A 19,354-nucleotide genomic window follows, 5' to 3' on the forward strand; every position below is an offset into this window, starting at 1 on the left:
GCTCCAGTGCGGAATGGTTTTGTACCATAAAATTTTCTAAGATAGGGTACTAAAATCGATAAATAAATAGGTTACAATGTATTCATAAGTGCGATAGCAGCTGGAATGAATCTCCTTTTAAAACGATTCGTTCTAGATCTTGGGAGTAAAAGCCTCTGACCACAGGGAAGCAGCTGAAACTCTGAGTTTAGAGGATGTTGCATGTCTTTTAAAATACTCTGGGACATCCGCTGTAAGTGTCTTTGAGTACAGGGAGCCCAGGCTGTTCTGAGAATGGACAATCACCTTACTTGCCTATTTAACCGACTGGTTCAGGGAGTTCTTGTTTTTAGCAGAGATGCTCCCAAACCATGAGTCCAGATATAAATTCATCAATTAAAGCTTCATTTAATCATTGTCATTTAACAGAAAATAAAACAAAAACAGTAACATGTTTTCCTCCAGAGCCCTAAACCACATGATTTTAAATTTTTCAAGTTTTATTCAATTATTCAAGCTTTATTTATTATTCAGTCTTGATTAAGATTCGATTAACTGCACAGCCCTGCTTTATTGATACTTTGCAGTGACATTGCACTGGAGGTTTTCTACATGAATCTCGTGGAATGTTTTGCAGGTCCCATGGAGACACAAGAGGTTTTAAATCTGCAAACTCAAGAATAAACATATTGATTTAAACACACAAATTTTCAGGAGCCTGTGATAAATATGAGTGTTCATGGGCCTGTTTAGGTGTTTGATTTTCAGCAAAAACTGTGAGAGTGACTAATTGGAAAACTGGAAAACTGTTAGCCAATGTACAGCATTGGCCAACAAATCATCTCACCTGTTGTAGTTCCAACCAAGTCAGCTCTTTCTTGTCAGATCGTTAAAACAGAGATCAGTTTAAAATTTAATAGAGCTTCTGACTGAACAGTGCCTTCAGTCAACACAATACCCCCAGGAAATGTTGAGGATAGCAGCTGCAAAGTATCAATAGTTCAATTAGGTTTCTGAGCACCACAAAAACACACGTGCCTTCAGTTGTAGCTATACCACATTCTGCCCTGTGCATATAAAAAGGTATTGCTATTGAACTCTTTTGTGATCTTGTGATGGCCCGACTTGGTTTTCAGTGACAACAGACAAAACCAGCGCGATGTGAAAACCGCTGCCCCCTGAAGCGCCGCTCGGGGGGCTGCATTCAAACTGGAGCTCTGTGGACGAGTTCTGAATGTAAACATGCGGTCAGGGCAGGCCACTGAGACACAGCACAAGGGGAGAGAAGGACCCATTTCCTCTTTGTAACCGTATCTCAAAACCGTATCTCATTATAGCATAGCACTGTGGGGTCATATAGGGACAAAATGACAACGTAACTGTGCCAATTTCACCTCCATGGGGGTGCAAATCAACCACTTACAATATTATGAGTAGGTATATTCAGATGGTGATGCTCCCTACACATAAGGTAAAGAGGTTTATGTTAAATCTCCTTTTAGATTGACTGGCCTTTGAACTTAGATGGGCCTTTTTTGAACATGCTGACAAGACTTGACTGACATTTGATGTTTATGTACCCAGTGCTTTAGATAGAGTTAATATTTATCTTGGCTTGGGACTGGGAAGGACCAAATTCTAAATTGAGACCCCTTGTAACGAAAACTGATCATATACAGTCATCAATCAATCAATCAAACTTTATTTGCTGATTGATTGATAGATACAGTATATAGGTAAAAAATATTATTCTTATTCATTAGCCTACAGTTTACAAATATAAAAAGGTGCACTTTATAATAATGCAGGCATTTCATTTTTCTGTTGGAGGCTATGCCACTTGCTTGTCTCCATGGAGATGTGCATGCGTTCCTTAGTTTTTCCAAAGTATGGCATTAAATTATAACTTACAAGGTAGTTCTATGGAGAAGTGACTTTGCTCACTGTAGGAGCAATAAATGCCATTGTATCATATCGCCAAAAGTCTCACAATAATATCGAGAGCTGTCACAATATATCGAATTACATGTTCCTTTAGTCAAATGCATTGTTTTATGGTAGCAACAGCTGAAAAACATAGGGAACTACATAGACCATGATTCATTTCAGTTCAGACAACATGAAGAAATATGTTTTTTACTTTAATTCTTGGGTTTATAACAGTAATGATTTGCAACTCAAGTTTTGTCAAGGTATTTTAAATGCAAAAATTATCCTGTCTACAATTCTATTAGCCATCCAACATATCACAACAAATATCGCACCGTGAAATGAATATCGTGATAATATCGTCTCGTGAGATTTGGATAGAGGGAGATCCCTACATGATGCGATCTTGTAACTTTATCTCCACAGAAAAAAGCAGGTACCAGACCCCCCCCACCAGAAAGTTACATAGTGGAGCTTTAAATATTGTTGTAGCACTTATGGACTAATGAAGTGTCTTGAAGCTATGCCCAATCATCCACACAGTCCAATATGTGTAAACCATTATGTTAATGTATTTTAGACATAAAAGAGCCCTTGAAGAATGCTTTGGTAATTACAGCCATCACAATATATGCACGGTGTCCTGAAGGAGAAAGAATTTAAATAGCGTTTTACAGCTTTGTTTTAGTTTGCCTGTCTCCTGGGTGTTTCAGACCGTTATCCCCTCCTCTGGGCTACTTCATATAAAGATGTCTAATTGAAGGCTGAGCACAAAACAAATGACTACATTAGGCTGCAGTCCCATTTACTCTTCTTTCTTCCTGTCTCTCAGTACTGTAATGCTCTTGGCTTGTCCTGTTGTCATTTAAATTATAGTGCACAGACTACAGACTAAGGCACATGTTTTCAAACAAGCCCACCCAACCTGAACTGCTCTCAACTATAATGTGGAGAGGTTGAAAGTTTAAATTTAACCATGCAGTCTGTAATATATGATCACATGACATTATTTTATCAAACATAATTATTATTTACTTACTTGGGGGTTATTAGACTTCATCATTGTACACTCATTTACCTAACATAAAAGCGTAATCTGTTTTTAACCAAAATGTATATGCACTGTGCAACTTTTCTGGTGGCTCCACTATCTACTTGTCTCCATGGAGATGTATTGCTTTTCCTGGAATGTTCCATGGTATGACATTAAACATATCCATCTAGCATTTATTCATTTAAATTACAGTAATTCATTCCTTCCTAATGAACAGGGGCGACACTCCACAGATCTGAATTTTAGTGTAGTGCTGTAACCTGCTTGTCTCCTTGGTAATACATTCAGTCTATACTGAGGAACATTCCAGACATAACAGTAACATTTGCTTGGAGATGAGCAGGTGGTGGACCCTCTACTACAAATATGCCACAGTGCACCTTTAACACTCTTACAGTACAGTCTGTGAGGGCATGTGTGTTTACAACCTTTTGATTAATTACCAGTCCAATTTGCTATGAGCCTGTTATTCAGTGAATCAGTGTTTCAATTTCATGCAGCTAAAATCTGGAACAATCTTACTGAAGATGTGAGACAGGCCTCTAATCTGACAATGTTTAAATCCAGGCTCAAAATGGTTCTGTTAAGCTGTGCGTATGACTGAAAGGGTTTTATTCTGCACTCTTCTCTTTTAATGTTAATTTTATGATGATAATTTCTGTTTTGGTTTGTTTGTATTGTGATTTTAATTAGAGATCGATCAATACAGGTTTTTTCAGGGTTGATGTCGATACTGATTGTTAAGAATCCAGAGAAACTGATGACTGATCAACAAAAGTTTTTTGTTGTAGCATCGAATTTGATCATTTTCTACCTATTTTTGTGAATTTTGTACAAACTCAACTTTGTTTTACTACTGGATAAGGGCACAATGTGGTCACATTTTTGCCATGCCCTTTTTGGACTGAAGTGTTCAGACTAAATTTTATGCATATATTCTTTACACATAAATTTACTCAACAACAAAATATTGACCCTGCTGCAGATTGAAGGCCAATACCCGATTCGATAAAAAGTGAAAATATTGGCCTCACATATTAGCCAACAGATCTCTATTTTAATGTTTTCTTATTCTGCAAAGAACTTTGAATAGCGCTATACAAATAAACCCTTCAGTGAGTTTGTTTATGACGCTATGTGAACCTACCTAGAACACAATAGGGGACTTTAGAAGATAATTGCAATGACATACTGAAACTTACCTTAAAATACAGTCATTATAATGGTTCCTGTTTGTGACATTGCTAAGTGATTTTAACTTTTTAATCTACAAACTTTAAACTCACTTTGAACATAATAAAAGTCTGACTCCTCATATTGTGTTTTATTCCTGCAGGTGCACTTCTTTAAACTTTATGCACTGTAAAATCGGTGCTATCACAAGAATGACAAGAGGAGGTCTGTCCAAAATCAAAATAAAGAAAAAATGTTTGGAAGGAGTTTTGGGCACTGGCAGCAACATGCCTGCCACGAGACTTACAGCCACAGCCAAGAAGGGTAAAATATTCAAAGCATTAAACAAAACAATAAATCTACTAAGATGAAAGCTGTGATTTAATTTGGACTTGACTTCTTTGTGCTGTTTAATTGATCTTTATTTCAGTGCTATATTGGCAACAGGAGCTTCAATTGGCTTGGGTCCACTGCTATTTCAATATGAAAACATGCCTCACAAAAGCCAAACTGGCACAGGATTAGTCAGTACCATATAGTAGCTTTAATTCAGCATCACTGGGCATTCCCTGGTTAGTAGTTAAATGGCCAACATGCATTTCTTTCATGCACACACAATACCACATTTTTTTCTTTACTATGGGATCCCTGAAGGCCTTTTGTCCCTCAGTGCACCTCATACATGTAACAATGGGTTTAAAAATCTCAACAGCTGAAAGGACAATTCACTGTGGGTGGCTTGTTTTCACTGTAATATCAAAATGAAAACTGCCATGTGACGGAGCAGTGGCTCTCCAAGTGGAGGACGGGAGTGAAGATGATTTCAGGACATAATTGTGACAGTATATTTAATTTATTTTATGTTTTATGTTATATTTGGTGGAATTAATTTAAAGGTGTAACTTTTTTTGAGAGTTTCTTATTATTTATTGAATTATAGGTGGTTTTATAGCTCAAAAATACCTAGAAAAACATTCCGACTGTGAGCAGGGTTGCCATATTTTTGAACTATAAAATCCACCTGTAATTGAATGAATGTAAGGTAGAGCTATTTAATGTCATACTGTGGAACATTCCAGACCAAGCAATAGCATCAGGTGATGAACCCTCCACTGGAAACGAAACACAGCTTAACCTTAATATTTCCAGGTGTACAATAAAACAATACAAAACCCATGTTCGAATTACATGCCAACTATCCTTGCATAATATTTTCTTTGGTAACACTTCTCGCTGGCAGCATATTTCACAGAGGACCGAGCTGAGAAACTGGTGCCATTTGCTCAGCAGTCTCCAGCGTGTTGACTGATGGGGCTGATGTTGACAGGGAATTCTGTTTGGTTTGGCTCTGAGTCGATTCTCACAGAGCAGACCATGTGAGGAGCAGGTTCAGAACTCGCCTTCAGACTGCTCCACCACCTCTGCCTAATTTGACTGCTGCCCTGTGTAAGCAAAAACAAACCTAATCCCAGTCATACACAAGCAGTTTGTTCTTGTTATAACTGAGGTGGATTAGTGCTGTTAAATAAGAAGAGAAAGCAAGTGTACAAGTGACTACCTATAATACCTTCAAACTGACTGAAGTTTAAAGGTACTATATAATGCAAAATTGACTCTTATGAGTTGTAAATCGTGTTATAATGCTATTACCGCATCAAAAACATACCTGGAGTTGTATTTATTTCATTCACACATGTTTGAGTAACCATTTTTATTAGTTTATCTACATCTGCAAAGCTCAGAATGCTCTATTGCACCTAGTTTTCAAAAGAACAGCTATCTCTTTTACCTTTTGTTCAGTAGACATTGGAATTTTCAGAGCTGAAACTATCCAAATGAAGGTGTGTGGAGTTTAAAAACACAGTGGAGCACTCCCTGTATTATCACATGACATCATAAGGTGGAGTGTATTCTGCTTAAGAGAAGAACTCTGCCTAAATATACAGGGTTTGTGCGTTAAACATGTGTGAATGAAACAAAACACCTCCAGGTATGTTTTGAGGAAATAACATTATAACATAGATCGGAAAATAGTGCAATATGGGCCCTTTAAAGTCATGTTGGCCAAAACCTACATGTATGACAACAAAAAACAAACACAAACTTATGACATATTTTGTTCTGTTTATTCTCTACTGTTGGTTATACAATCCAAATGCTTGTTGAAAAGGGATTTTCCTATTACACTGAAATAACTTTTACCGTAAACAGGCAAAATAAACGAATCTTATATCAACAAACAGAAGGCCAGTTTAGACACATGGCCACATCTGACTCAGAGCACAAGAGTCAAATCAAGGTAAGCAGACAATAACAAGTCTCTGGAAGTTTAGCTATCCCATTTCATAACATCATGATATTTTTGTTTGGTCATGCACACACACACACAGGCTCATATAACGTGTTTTGCTGCAGTAACAAAGACACACCTCCAGGGTAATCATGTTAAACACTTTACCGAGCCACTTTATATATTTGACCCAATTTTTCATGTTGACGTGAGCTGTGCTGTGCAGTGAGGCTCGATTAAGGCCTAAGGGTGGGAATAGCAGACAGAGCAGGCTAAGACACAACTTCAGCTCAGGCAATAATCTCATTTACTGACTTAAGGCTGTGCAAAAGTCTATGGATGTTTAAAATGAAAGAAAAGTTACAAATATGAATGGAAAATGGTGCAAAAAAAAAAAAAGTGGAGCTCAAGGAAAAAAGTATACAAAGAGTTATCGTCATCCAAGGCAATGGTCTTGTCCAGATAAAGGCAACTTCCCAAACAATCCATTGACCTGCAAAACTCCTTAAAGCTGTACCTTGTAATGTAACTTTCCAGTGAAGGGTCTACCACCTGATTATCTCCATGGAGACATTATAGCTTAGGTTAGGTTAGTTTATCTGCCATTTGTAGTTAAAAAACACACTGGAAAAAGCTCAAAACTTACCATGAGACATTAAAAACAACCACTTGAACCAACAATAGAAAATAATTACACCTGACACATGACACTAGGGCTGGGTATCATTAAGAAGTTGTCAATACGATACATACCTCGATACAGTACACTTTTGATTCAATACGATATATTTCAAATTGATTCAGTATGGTTCAGTAAAAAGTAAAGGTTAAACCATGGCTCTGATACTAAAAGTCTTTGTTAAACCACTTCTTGTGCAAAGTTAACCCATTTTACTCATCAAAACAGTGAAAATGTCAAATGTCTTGCCTAAACAAGCTTCCTTCCTCTAAACAAGCAACAAAACTGTAGGGCTGTAACAAAATAATTTAGTAAAATAAAAATACTCTTTGTGATATATCGATACAGCAGTCCCCGATATCGACACTGTATCATCACATTCACCAATACAATATATCGATATTTCAATATTTTTTCACACCCCTATATGATACTGTGAAAAAAACATCTACATCATCATCACCTACAAAGTTTAAGTAGCCAAAACAGTAACTGCATCTGCTACATCAAAGTTTAAAGTACATTGTTCAAGCTTATAACTTTGCTTGGAATATTCCACAGTATAGCATTGTCTATCTCCATGGAGACAAGCACAAGCCAGATCTATGGAGAGGCAACACACTCCGCTCATAACAGGAATAAAGAGACAGTTTCAGAGGTGGTCATCTGGACATTGTTTTTGCGATTAACAAAAACAACTCCAGGACAAATAAGGGATAAAACTGTCTCACAGCAGGAATGTTTTTCATTTCATTCTTTGGCTATAAAACCACTTGTAATTGAATGCTAATGTTAGGGAAAGCAATACAATCTGCAGAACATATTTTTAATGAAAAGTTGCATAGTCCACCTTTCAAATGAATCGAAAATACAGAAACCAAACCACACTGAATTAGTTTGCAAGTACATGACTGTTCAGACTGCAACAAAAACAGGAACAAAAATTTAATAATATATATTTTTTAAATTAATCAAACCCTCCCCCACCCCTCACTTATACCTAAATGTCTAATCCGGAGAAAATGTTCAAAAACGGTGCCCATATCTCCTCGAAATCCTGCTGCTTCCCCTAACTGCAACAATTTTAAACTTCAAAAGCCTGCGCCGATGAGAGCTGAATCATCTGACGACAAAAACAGGGCAATGCCAAGTGCAAAGTGCTAACCACAACTAAAACACAGTGATCAAGAGACTCTCCCTGTATAATATCATAGTGGAGGGGGAGGGTGGGAGGAGGACTGCTTCAGAGGGAGAGACATGGTTGGAGTGAATTGACTTAATGATACGTCTGAGCTGTACATTTAAGTCATAAGCCTCCTGTTTGTTGCCCACCTAAATGGGCCATCATATGACAGCGATCAGCGTGAGTGGGCACAGAGCTCAAACACAGACACACTGTAATAGCCAATATGAAAGATAAGGTCAGGATATAGGGGGAAAGTAATGGAAACAACAACAACGGGGTTACAAGTGCAGCCTCGAAATGTTCAAAATAAAGAGAGAGTTTGTCAAGAATGTGTAGGAACTTCTTTTTTGTAGTGGGATTTATAATAATATGGTAAGAGTAACACTAGTAGTACACAGCCTGCTTGTGGTTTCATCTGGAATCTTTTGTTGTTTCTTCTAGGGCTGTAGTCGACCAGTTGACTAAAAAAGGGGCATCGCAAAAGCTTTGAAAACTATTAGGTATCTCTATATATCTGAACCAAACAGCACCTGCACAAGAGTTCATGCAAAACAACTATTTAAGCAAAAAAGTACTTGTAAATGATGTATTTATAAACAGATTCAAGTTGTGAATGGTAAATTTAATCAGCCCTTTTTACATATAAATACTAAAAAATACCTTACTCACTTCTCTTTTCTGCTGTTGTCCCACACAAATCCTTATAATCTAAATAAAGGATTAGTCGTCTAATACAAAGTTTGGTCAGTTAAGACACCATTGACGATTAATTAACTAAAAGACTAAAGGATTACAGCTTTAGTTGATTCTATATTAATCAGAACCTCTTTTACTAGTAGAGTAAATAGAGTTCAGTCCTAGGTCAGTCCTGGTTCAGACCTATTTTAGTCCTGGTTTAGTCCTGGTTTAGCCCTGGTTCAGCTCTTGTTATTCCTGGCTATGTCCTGGTTCAGTCCTGGTTCAGCCCTGGTTTAGTTCTGGTTCAGTCCTATCTTAATCCTGGTTTGATCCTTGTTTAGCCCTGGTTTAGTCCTGCTTTAGTCCTGGTTCGATCCGATCTTAGTCCTGGTTTAATCCTTGCTTAGCCCAGGTTTAGTCCTGGTTTAGTCCTTGTTTGGTCCTTGTTTGGTCCTGGTTCAGTCCTGGTTCAGTCCTGGTTTAGCTCAGGCTCAGTTGTGGATTAGTGCTTGTTTTCCTGGTTAAATCTTGATAAACTATGGTTTATTTCTGTGTTAGTCTAACTACATCTTGGATAATTGTTGATAATTCCTGATTTATACATGGAACAGTCATCAAATTAACCTGAGATTAACTCGGGTTAGTCTGGGTTATGCTCATTTATAGCGTTGAGTCCCTTGACAAACATTGAAGAATCACTGATGTAATCTAAAGGAAGCACTTTGTTATGCTGAAGGTTAGACCTATCTGACTCAGGGACCACAGTTTGAAGGAACAGAACTTCTCTTCTTAGGTTTTAAGTGGATCCTGTCCCTCTGCTCCCACACAAACCAAGAGTCTAACCAAATGTACACAGTAAAGCAAACAGTCTGAGCGCCCCTGCAATCATACAGGGACAGACACTAATAGTAAGACAAACACCAGCCTAAGAGAAGAGCCTTTTTCACAAGTGTTTACAAAATCACAGAGAATGCAACGAAAGTCTAAAAATACACCAAGCAAGCACACAGAGTATACATGTACAGTACTTAGGTGTCTAAATTTGGCTTAAAGTTTCTATATAACACTTGTGAGACATGTTAGAATGTGGTTACTTCTTCAGAAACATATCTGGAGTTGTGTTTTGTTTCCTTCACTCGTTTGAGTAACCCTGTCTACATCCCCAAAGCTCAAAATGCTAAATGTCATGAAGTGGTAGCAGTGAAGTTAACAGCTACCATTTACCTTTAGTTCAGTAGAGATCGGCAAGGTCCAAAATTATCCAAATAATGCTAGTGAAGGTGTATTGAGTTTAGAAACATAGTAGAGCACTTCCTGTATTATCACATGACATCACAAGGTGGAACAGGGTGTTTTCAGTTTAAGAAAAGAACTCTAAAGCCTAAATAAGCAGAGACTGTAATAACATGTGTGAATGAAACAAAACCCTATGTGTTTAATAAGGAAACAAAATTATAACAGATCAGAAAAAAGCGTAATATTGGCCCTTTAAGATAATAAAAAGATAATAAAAAACAGCAAGATGTTAATCAAACAAATACAAATGAAATGGCATATAGAGTCTCTAGAGTATGGCAAACTTCTACTTATCACAAACTATTATAGTCCTTAACAGTGACTGACTTACAAGTATATTTTAATTTAAACATTTAAAAAATCCATATGATCCTTGAATCCTTAAAAAAATATTGACAAGTACTGTAAGTTAAATTCAATGCAATGTCTACTAGAGCAAAACATAACTGTGTATGCTTAATACATCAATTAAATCAATAAATCTAAAGTCGTCATATTTAATACATACCAAGGGATTCTTAATAGATTTAGGATATTAACCTCATTAACAGAAGTACAAGCAAATAACCAGAGGTGGACCACCACCCAAAGATGCATAAACCTGGCCTTGCTCATTTCCTGAACAACTAGACATCTAAATCTAAAACTAAAGTGATTATGTTATGTTTGCACAATATGGTACACAGTTTGAACATATTTTAACTTATTTTAAAAAGTGTTACCTTGAAACGCAGCCACATTTCTGGAGATGAGAAATTTCAGACTGGAGCTTGACATCTGCAGCAGATTTTGGATGTCCCGTCTTGCTGCCATCTGGTACCTCTCCTCCATCTTTTTAGTGCAGCAGGTCAGGTTTTTGGATGTGCAAACCTGAAGGTCCGAACCTATAAAATAAGTCAGATGTTAAATAATTTATGATTCAAGTCACAATAAAACCTAAAAATAACTGGCACAAATTTAGAAGCAACATTAATAGCCCAGGTACCTGATTTCTTCCCATGTATCTGTGCAAACTCTGACTTGCCCTAGTATAGTTACAGTATATTGTAGATTAGCCTAACCAAGCACAGAATTTAACTTATGTGTATGTGTTTTCTGCCAGCTTCCCTTACAGTGGAAGTTGCTGTTATGTATTGATTGTTAATGTGCTTTACAGTTAATGTACAGTCAATGTAATATGCTTTTATTTTGAAGGAAGAGTAGTCTGTGCACTTGCAAAGACTAATGGAGATCGTTAAATTAAAAAAAAACTACAAGCAGCTAAATATGTCTGCTGCATGCTGTCTGAATCGAACTATAAAGCATTTTCATGTCCAATAATCAGGAAGTGTGACTTGTGAAAAATGTTTATAAACTCATAGTGGTGAATAATTAGGATGCTCAGGATTAATAAGGTAAGTGAGAAATAACATTGGGCCACGGCAAACCATTCTCTTTTCATAGTTTTTCATGTTTTTAAGGCAGTAAAAATCAGATACAATCAGGAAAGTACATTGACACAGTTCATACTATACTCATACTATAAACCTAAATGTTAAGTGCTTACATTTCCTGTTTATCAAACACTTTATGAAGGAGAATGTTGGTTTTTAAACAGCTTGTTGCCTACCGGAGAAATCATAATTGGGCCTGTCAGAATAATTACGACTATATAGACTAATTGCTTAATATGTGATAGATGGCACAACATATTTTGGGGCTCAGTATTTTTTGTGTGTGCAATTTATTTGCAATAGTGGGGAGATTTTTGCCATTTTTATGTAATAATCTAAGATTTTAGCTGTAGACAGTTGAATAAATAACTTCTTTGGCAATTTATCAGTTAATTCTGCCATTCATTTGTTGCAGAAGCAACAGGAATTTTAATGAAATTGTCTCTTTAAAAATTAGTTTACTGGGTTGATCCTGCTTTGTGTCCGTGGCATGAAGAAGTTTCAATATTATCATTTATGACAATGTTTCTCTGTAGCATTATATCATGCTTCAAACAATGTTACAGGCCTATCATAATGTAACAAGCAATGGGAACTTTACTGTTGTTTAATCATGACATCAGTAACTGTGGTGTTTCTTGTCACAATAATTGTAAAACTACATTTTGATATTGTGCTGTACTTAAAAATAAGATATGCATTACTAACATTATAGACAGTTTGAGATTGAAAACACAGTGCATAATTATACTTGACCCATATATGCTGAAAAGACAAGCTAAGTGGATTTGAAACCTTAAAGTGCCTTGAGGTATGAATAACACAGACTGTCTCTAAGTATTTTCCGCCTTGTCCATAAAGATAAAACCAGCCTTCTTTCATATAAGATCTTACATGTTCAGTAAAGCACCAAATGGGAGTGTTAGCCAAGAGTGTTTCAAGACAGATTTTTTCATTCATGCAATCAACTTTTAAGGTGCACTGTGTAACTTTTCTGGAGGAGGGTCTGCCAAATTATTTTCTCTGTGGAGAAGTTAGTGCTTTGTCAAGGAAGTTTCACAGTACGGTATTAAACCTTTCTTTCTTCATGGAGACCAAACCAGACCAACTTACAGGTCAGATCTGTGAAGAGGCAACCCACTCACCATCAGAATGCATGTTTTTCTGTGCATTTTTGAACAATAAAACTTCCTGTGATTTAATGTAGAGCTGTTTAATGTCATACTGTGGAACATTCCAGGCAAAGGAATGAAATATCCATAGAAATAAGCTAGTGATGATTAAAGGGAAAAAAAATTATGGACTGGAGAGTTGGTGAAAATGAATACTTTTCCGATGACTTTTTATTTTTTATGCTTCATTTTTGTGTCCTTGATCATTGCGGTAGTGAGGAATGACCTTTGTAAGCCCCAAATGAGTCCGCTCCAGTTCCATTTCTACAGTAAAAACAGCAAGTCCAAATCTGACAATCTGAATCAAAATGTTATGATTTCACTGAAGGATGCCTCATATCTTCTATTAAGAACAAATGTACGTAATCTTGCACTGATAGGGGGTAATGAAAACATGGCAAAAAACTCTGACTAAATGCCTGTCTGACAAGTCGAGGCAGAACGTACAAGAGCTCCCAGCGCGGTTCACTGCTGAGAACCCCGGAGATGGAGGAATTCAAAGGATTTCAGATTACATGAATGAGGATGACTTTTCAAACTTAAATGTGCACTGTGTGGCTTTTCTGAAGGATCCATCATTTGCTTTTCTCCATGAAGATTTTACTTTGCATACAATAATCCACAGTATAACATTAATCTGGTTTATCTTCATGCAGACAAGCAGGTGACACCACCAGGCCAAGTTACAGGTCAGGTTTGTGGAGAGGTGAACCTGCTCACAGTGATGTTTGTCAGTATTTTTGATAAATGAAATTACAGATGTTTTTATTTAACATATGCAAGATAGATAAGTTTAATGCCATTCCCTGGGACATTCTCGGTAAAGCATAACAACTCCATGGAGACCTCCCACTGGAAAGGTTACACAGTGCACTTTACCTTTAATACTTTACACAGACTTTTACTCATTGTGTTTTTCCTGTTTTGGGTGATAGGGTTATTTCTTGTTTTGACCCAAAATTGTGTCTGCTTTGCTCTTCTTATCAGGCAGACAGGCAGTGGCAAAGGTAGAAAGGGTTCTTGTTGTGGATTCCTGGAATTTTTCAAGGTTATTTTTCAAAATGTCCACACTAAATAGATAAGTTAACAAAAATATGCCCACAGTGCTTCCCTTTTGGCTTTTTCTGCAACAAATAATCTCCAGTTTCCAGGCATGCTGTAATTTGCTCATTGATCTGGCATCAGTTCCAGCTACGCAAAATGTCCATCATTTTATATACAGGCTTGGGAATGACATATAAGAAACACATGTGGTTCTCTCTTTCTGCATGGGGAAATGTCACTCACGTAGGCAACCATATATAAAAAATAATAAAATATAACTACAAGTACAAGCAACCAGACAAAATGATAAATTCACACCCAAATATTCCAAAAATCCTCATGTATTTACTTTATAAAGTCGAGTGACATGTAGTTTGGCTAACTTTAACTCCTGTTTATCCCTCCAAGAAGCTTTAGCCAGATCATGAATGTCCAGTTGAGTTCACAACCAATCCTCCAGCATAATCTTTGCATTGGATAGGATGATGTAAGTGGTCCAAGGGGGACATAATAAGCAAAACACACTTGCCATTTCAGCATTTGATTATTGATTAGAATACAAATGAACTATTAAATGAATTGGTCCACGTGTTATTGGTTTGGAATGCAACAGAAAAATGTTAAAGTGGGCGTGCATTTTGTCCCTATGCTATAGTTCATACCATAGACTGACGCTTTCAGTTTTATAGCCAATTTAGAGGCATGACCAGAAGGCAAAAAAAAAAAAGATCAGTCACCTTGCTCTTTTTCAAAGTGGTGAAACTGCAGAAATGTGAAATAACCTACCTGGCCTAGGACTCAGCGGTAGCAACTGACTTGGTCCAATCTGTCTTAGCTGAAAAACTTTGCGCACTTCATCACATTTGTTCGGATTCCCAAGTACCGATCCACAAAAACATGCCAACAAGAAGAAATGATTGATCCACAGTACATCCATTTTCATCCAGTACCGCGAATAAATCCAATGTAAATGTTTAAAGTTGTAGTTTGTTCCGAAGCGCGAGTCCGCTCAGGTGAGTTCCGTCCACATCCCCGGTTCTGGAGCCAGTTTTGATCCGGACCATGTGGCACTTCGTGTGGGTAGCTGGTCCAGTATCACCGCTCAGTCACTGGAAGGCCACGGGAAGTGTGCGCTCTGATTCAGACGGCATGTTGGCCAAGTTTGTGGTTGGACCGAGGACAGAGGCGGTACCGTGGGATTACCTGCGCTCGATGCCGCTGGACAGATGCTCCAGCAGTGCAACCCGATGGCGCCATCCAGTGGACTAATGGGGTTATGTCAGTACACTTCAGTCTGGCATTGTGCTTCATGATTTTCTGCCTTTTGACTTTCTCAAATTAAAGTATTCAATTGAAGGAATGTGTAAACTTTGTAAAACGCTGATTGATTCTGCTCTGGACTTTGAGTATAGCAAGTACTGTCCTGCCCACAGCTCTCACACATTTTAAGTGTATCGTTTGCACACTTCATATAGAGTTCATGTTTCAGTAGCTATTAAAAAGCAAGCCTAACATAGTTGCATAAGCCTTGTGTCATATCAAATTGCACAGGCCAAGACCAATCTAATGTGTGGATACTTAAGACTACATCTGAACTGACTTGAAAATGTGTTCCACAATTAGACGAATAAAAACAAACTAGGAAAGGAACATGTCAAAATGTTTATTTGAACTCATGATCACATTACATGTTAAAACATCTAGCAATACATTGGTCAACAGTACAAACATTTGGTCTGCTCCATCCCTTCACAGGCCGGGACAAGTGCAATACCTGGAGGATCACAGCATTGCGACTAATCCCCACCTGCACAGAGAAGGACACTCAACTGCACACAGGAGCTTTTATTACTACATTTATATGATGTATATCGACCGAGGGAAGGAGTTTCATAACCTAGTCAGTTTTGCATGGATTTGCACAGCGACTAGTTAAAGCTGAAAGCAAACCAGCAAAACTCACCCAGTCATGATTGAAAGCAGAAGGTTGTGGGGACATTGCACCATCAGATGCAGTTAGTTAGAAGTACTTCAAGTGCTCACATTGCAGTAGATTGAAGAACACTACCTGCACTATAAGCACTTTAGTACTGCTGAAACTTCAAGTCACTGGATAACAACTCAAATCCTGGATCCATAAACAAACACCTCAAACAACCAATCTAACAGGAGTAGAGCAAGCAGGCCACCATCAGTTTTGCATAGATTTGCACAACTCATCTATTCTTGTAGTGCAACTATGCAAAACTAGCAGAGAACTGCGAGAAATTTAGGCCCAATTAGAGTCAAATTGGAGTGGTGGCGCATATTACAGCCCCTTATGCCAGAAGGAGCACTTAGGGCAGTAGGTGCTAGTCTATGTCACTATCTGCACTAGATGCACCTTAGCACAAAGACAGTACTTTAGTCACACACTACAAAGAGCACCAGTGTCAGGGTATTGCTTTAAGTGCCTCCACTGCAGTAGGTTTGACATAGTACTACCTGCACTGTAAGCACTTTGACAATACTCCAGACTCAACAGCACCAACGCAGTCTTCATTCAGCAGGTGTTTTCTCCTCTTGAAAGTCTCCAGTCCACGAGGAATCTGTAATGAGATGGTATGAAAATTTAGTCATTTGGTGCAACAAGTTAAGACCTTGAAAGTCTGTTCAGTGGAGCGTCGCTCATAGTTTGTCGTTTTCATAAAAACACCGCATTTGATGTCCAAGAACAAGATGTTATGATTTATTTCAGCAGCACGAGGTCAGTAGAAAACATGAATGAGCGCAGAGGCTGTGGCCCGCGTTCCTTGCGCCACTGTGCGGCTGCGCAGAGCACGCCGTTTACCCCTCCCCCACCGTCTTTAACATGGCGCCTCGAAGTGCGCCAACCTTAGCACAAATTACTTTTAACTTGTCAGGTTCAATGTAAAGTTAGATTCTAACAGCGCACCCTGAATTTGCGTGCGGTTCATTTCAAAGGCGAAGCCACATCGTGGCATTTTGAAGTCCCAGAAAACAAACCTAATGTCGGTGTGCGCGCACGGGCTAGCAACAAACAGCAGGTAGCTTAGCTGCTGCGGGCTAACTTTAGCTTTACGAAAACATGGCTAATCTTGTGGCTGAAAGAAGCATTTTGTAATACGACAAAGAAATACTCACAGTCGCCAGTTCTACAGTGAGTTCAGTCTTTGTAGAACAAATAGCGAACAGCGGAGGGACGAGTGTAAACCAAATATCTGATCAACATTGACCAGCAGAGTGGTCAGTAACACCACCATAAGAACTTAATAAAATTGTGCTCGGCATACGAGTTATTGGGCTTTGTCTCTAAAGGGATGTTGGGGCTGTAAATGTGCAGTTCCACGGTGCTTGGTGTCCACAATAAAGTGTAAAGTTTGCGAGGCTAGGCTAACTAGACTAGCTCGCTAAATGGCGGGGCCTAGCACTGCCCCATGTGCTGCTGCTTTGTTCTGGGGGGCACTTTAACTCACACACCACTGCACTCGAGGCTGAGTAGCAAATTAACCGTGTTGACAAACTTACTTTTGCACAGTGGGTTTGATAACAGAGATAAAGTTGCGGGTATTTATGAAATAAACAATGTTTTTGGAACTAGTTGCTCGAGCGCAGCCTTAAAGCTTAGGACAGCTTTTCAAATCTCCCTCATTCCCTCAATGGTGGCTGCCATGCGCCTCACGCTGCACTGTTTTCATCGCCAGCGTATCATTCTCTGGTCGTATTTTAATACAGCCATAGCCCTAAGGTTAGGAGAAGTGAAAACAAGAGAAAAACACTTAAGACTGGATTTCAAAGCCAAAAAGGAAGACTTGGAATAACCCCAAACCCGACTTCCTTGGCGATAAACATGCGCTCGGTAGACACTCACCAGCCGAAATCCACCATCTTCGCTCACTTGCTTGGGCTGCAGTCTTGCCTCTTACCGACAAAAGAGAGAAATAAATACGCAACTATCTCCAAAACTTTACTATCGACACACGAAGGAAAAGCACAAAGTAAGATCCGAGTCGACAGCGAGCCCATTTGAAGCCAGCTGCGCCTGTTTAAAATGATTAGGAGGTTAGTAAAGTGGCGCGAAGGAAAGCGACCAGTTGGTAACCATGTGGGTGAATGAAGGGCGGCTCCCACTGAACGTAAATATGTAGCTACAACCCCCAACTCCCCCTATTAGCATACATAAACTACGGTACTTCCGACCCGCATCTTCAGCCAAACAGCTTCCACCTTCCGTCCCCAAGAAAGGAGAGAGAAGCCCGGGAGCCCAGGCACAGCCCGGGGACGGAGCACGCTTCAGACCGAGTGCGTTTACCGGAGGCGACACATTAGTGCGAATATAACGGGAAGAGGCTTAGTCATACTCTTAATGCACGATTAGGTTTACATTGAGAAAAAAGATTACGGGACTTCAGGGAGGAGCTGTAAAAATAGTCTGGGGCATTAACTCTTTTCTGATTTAAATGTCCCAATAAAAACATAACCTGTTGCTACTTAATATTGGACCAATTAGGCTACTTTAATTAGTAAGATTTGCGTTATAATTACAGAATTAAGGATCTTTTTAAATAAATACACTGTGCTTGTTTATTTTTATGTAGGGATAATATTTGTATATTTTAAACTTTAAAAGGCAATTTGACTCATTAAAGGTTTAATTGGTCATCATCGTACAGTCATCAAGGGCACTGAAAATTAGAAGTTGCCTAACAGTAATAATTATTATTATTTAGGCATACATTAAATCAGAAAAGCAGTTTACAGTGTCAATGAACAAAATAAGAAATAATAGGCCTATTTTTAAAATTGTTTAAGCATATTTTAAAAAAAAATTAATATTCAGTAATTTAGTTTACTAGGTCTGTGGTGCATTGTAAATGTCTTTACGCTTGCAGGATGTAAGGCCTAAACTTAAACGCTATTTTAGATGTTTATTGTTGAACACTATTAGTCACAACAGAATTTTACAATTGTCTAATGCTATATAATTTATTTAGGTCTTATTAAATGCTTATTAAGGTAGAATCACCAAATCAACAAAACTAATGGCTCAAACAATTTAATTGCCAGGGAAATTCATATTTCTTTTATTGTCAACCTCATTGTCAAATGTAGAAAATAAAAATAAAAAAAATTGTTCTTTCATTAAGATGTTGAAATTAGTTGTAAAAAAAACTCCTGTTGTTAGAAACATTAATATACTATACTTCTTTTTAACAATAAACACATTATATGCTTATAACTTGTACATATTATAGCCCTATATCTGCAAAATTACCAATAAGAAATACAATCATTAAAAAAATCTTACACTGTTTAAATTTAAAATAATAATTACCTATACATGGTATCTATTGTTTAAACTGTTTTCTTTGTCTGTGATTATCATTTCGCCTTTGCTATGAGCTTATCATCAGCCCTGTTTCAATAGATTCAATAGATTC

General features: G+C 37.9%; 1 protein-coding gene and 1 long non-coding RNA gene across 2 annotated transcripts in view; both read right to left on the bottom strand.

Moving 5' to 3' along the window:
* Positions 1-15,056, bottom strand: part of gpc5a (glypican 5a) — a 209,124-nt gene extending 194,068 nt beyond the window's left edge. The window contains exons 1-2 of the mRNA XM_055155037.1: positions 14,700-15,056; positions 10,987-11,148 (exon numbers count right to left, since the gene is read on the bottom strand). Coding sequence (XP_055011012.1) covers positions 10,987-11,148; positions 14,700-14,856 — 319 coding nt within the window. The 5' untranslated portion in view covers positions 14,857-15,056. The remainder of the gene's footprint in view (positions 1-10,986; positions 11,149-14,699) is intronic.
* Positions 15,057-15,556: 500 nt separating this feature from the next.
* Positions 15,557-18,197, bottom strand: LOC129409222 (uncharacterized). Its single transcript, XR_008632296.1, has 2 exons — positions 17,785-18,197; positions 15,557-16,501 (listed from the first exon to the last, which is right to left on the bottom strand). It is a non-coding gene; the product is annotated as an uncharacterized LOC129409222 (long non-coding RNA).
* Between the last annotated feature and the right edge of the window lie 1,157 nt (positions 18,198-19,354).

This window comes from Boleophthalmus pectinirostris, unplaced genomic scaffold, assembly GCF_026225935.1.
Source record: "Boleophthalmus pectinirostris isolate CB_2022bp ecotype Guang Dong unplaced genomic scaffold, ASM2622593v1 HiC_scaffold_19, whole genome shotgun sequence".
Classification (NCBI taxonomy): Eukaryota; Metazoa; Chordata; class Actinopteri; order Gobiiformes; family Gobiidae; genus Boleophthalmus; species Boleophthalmus pectinirostris.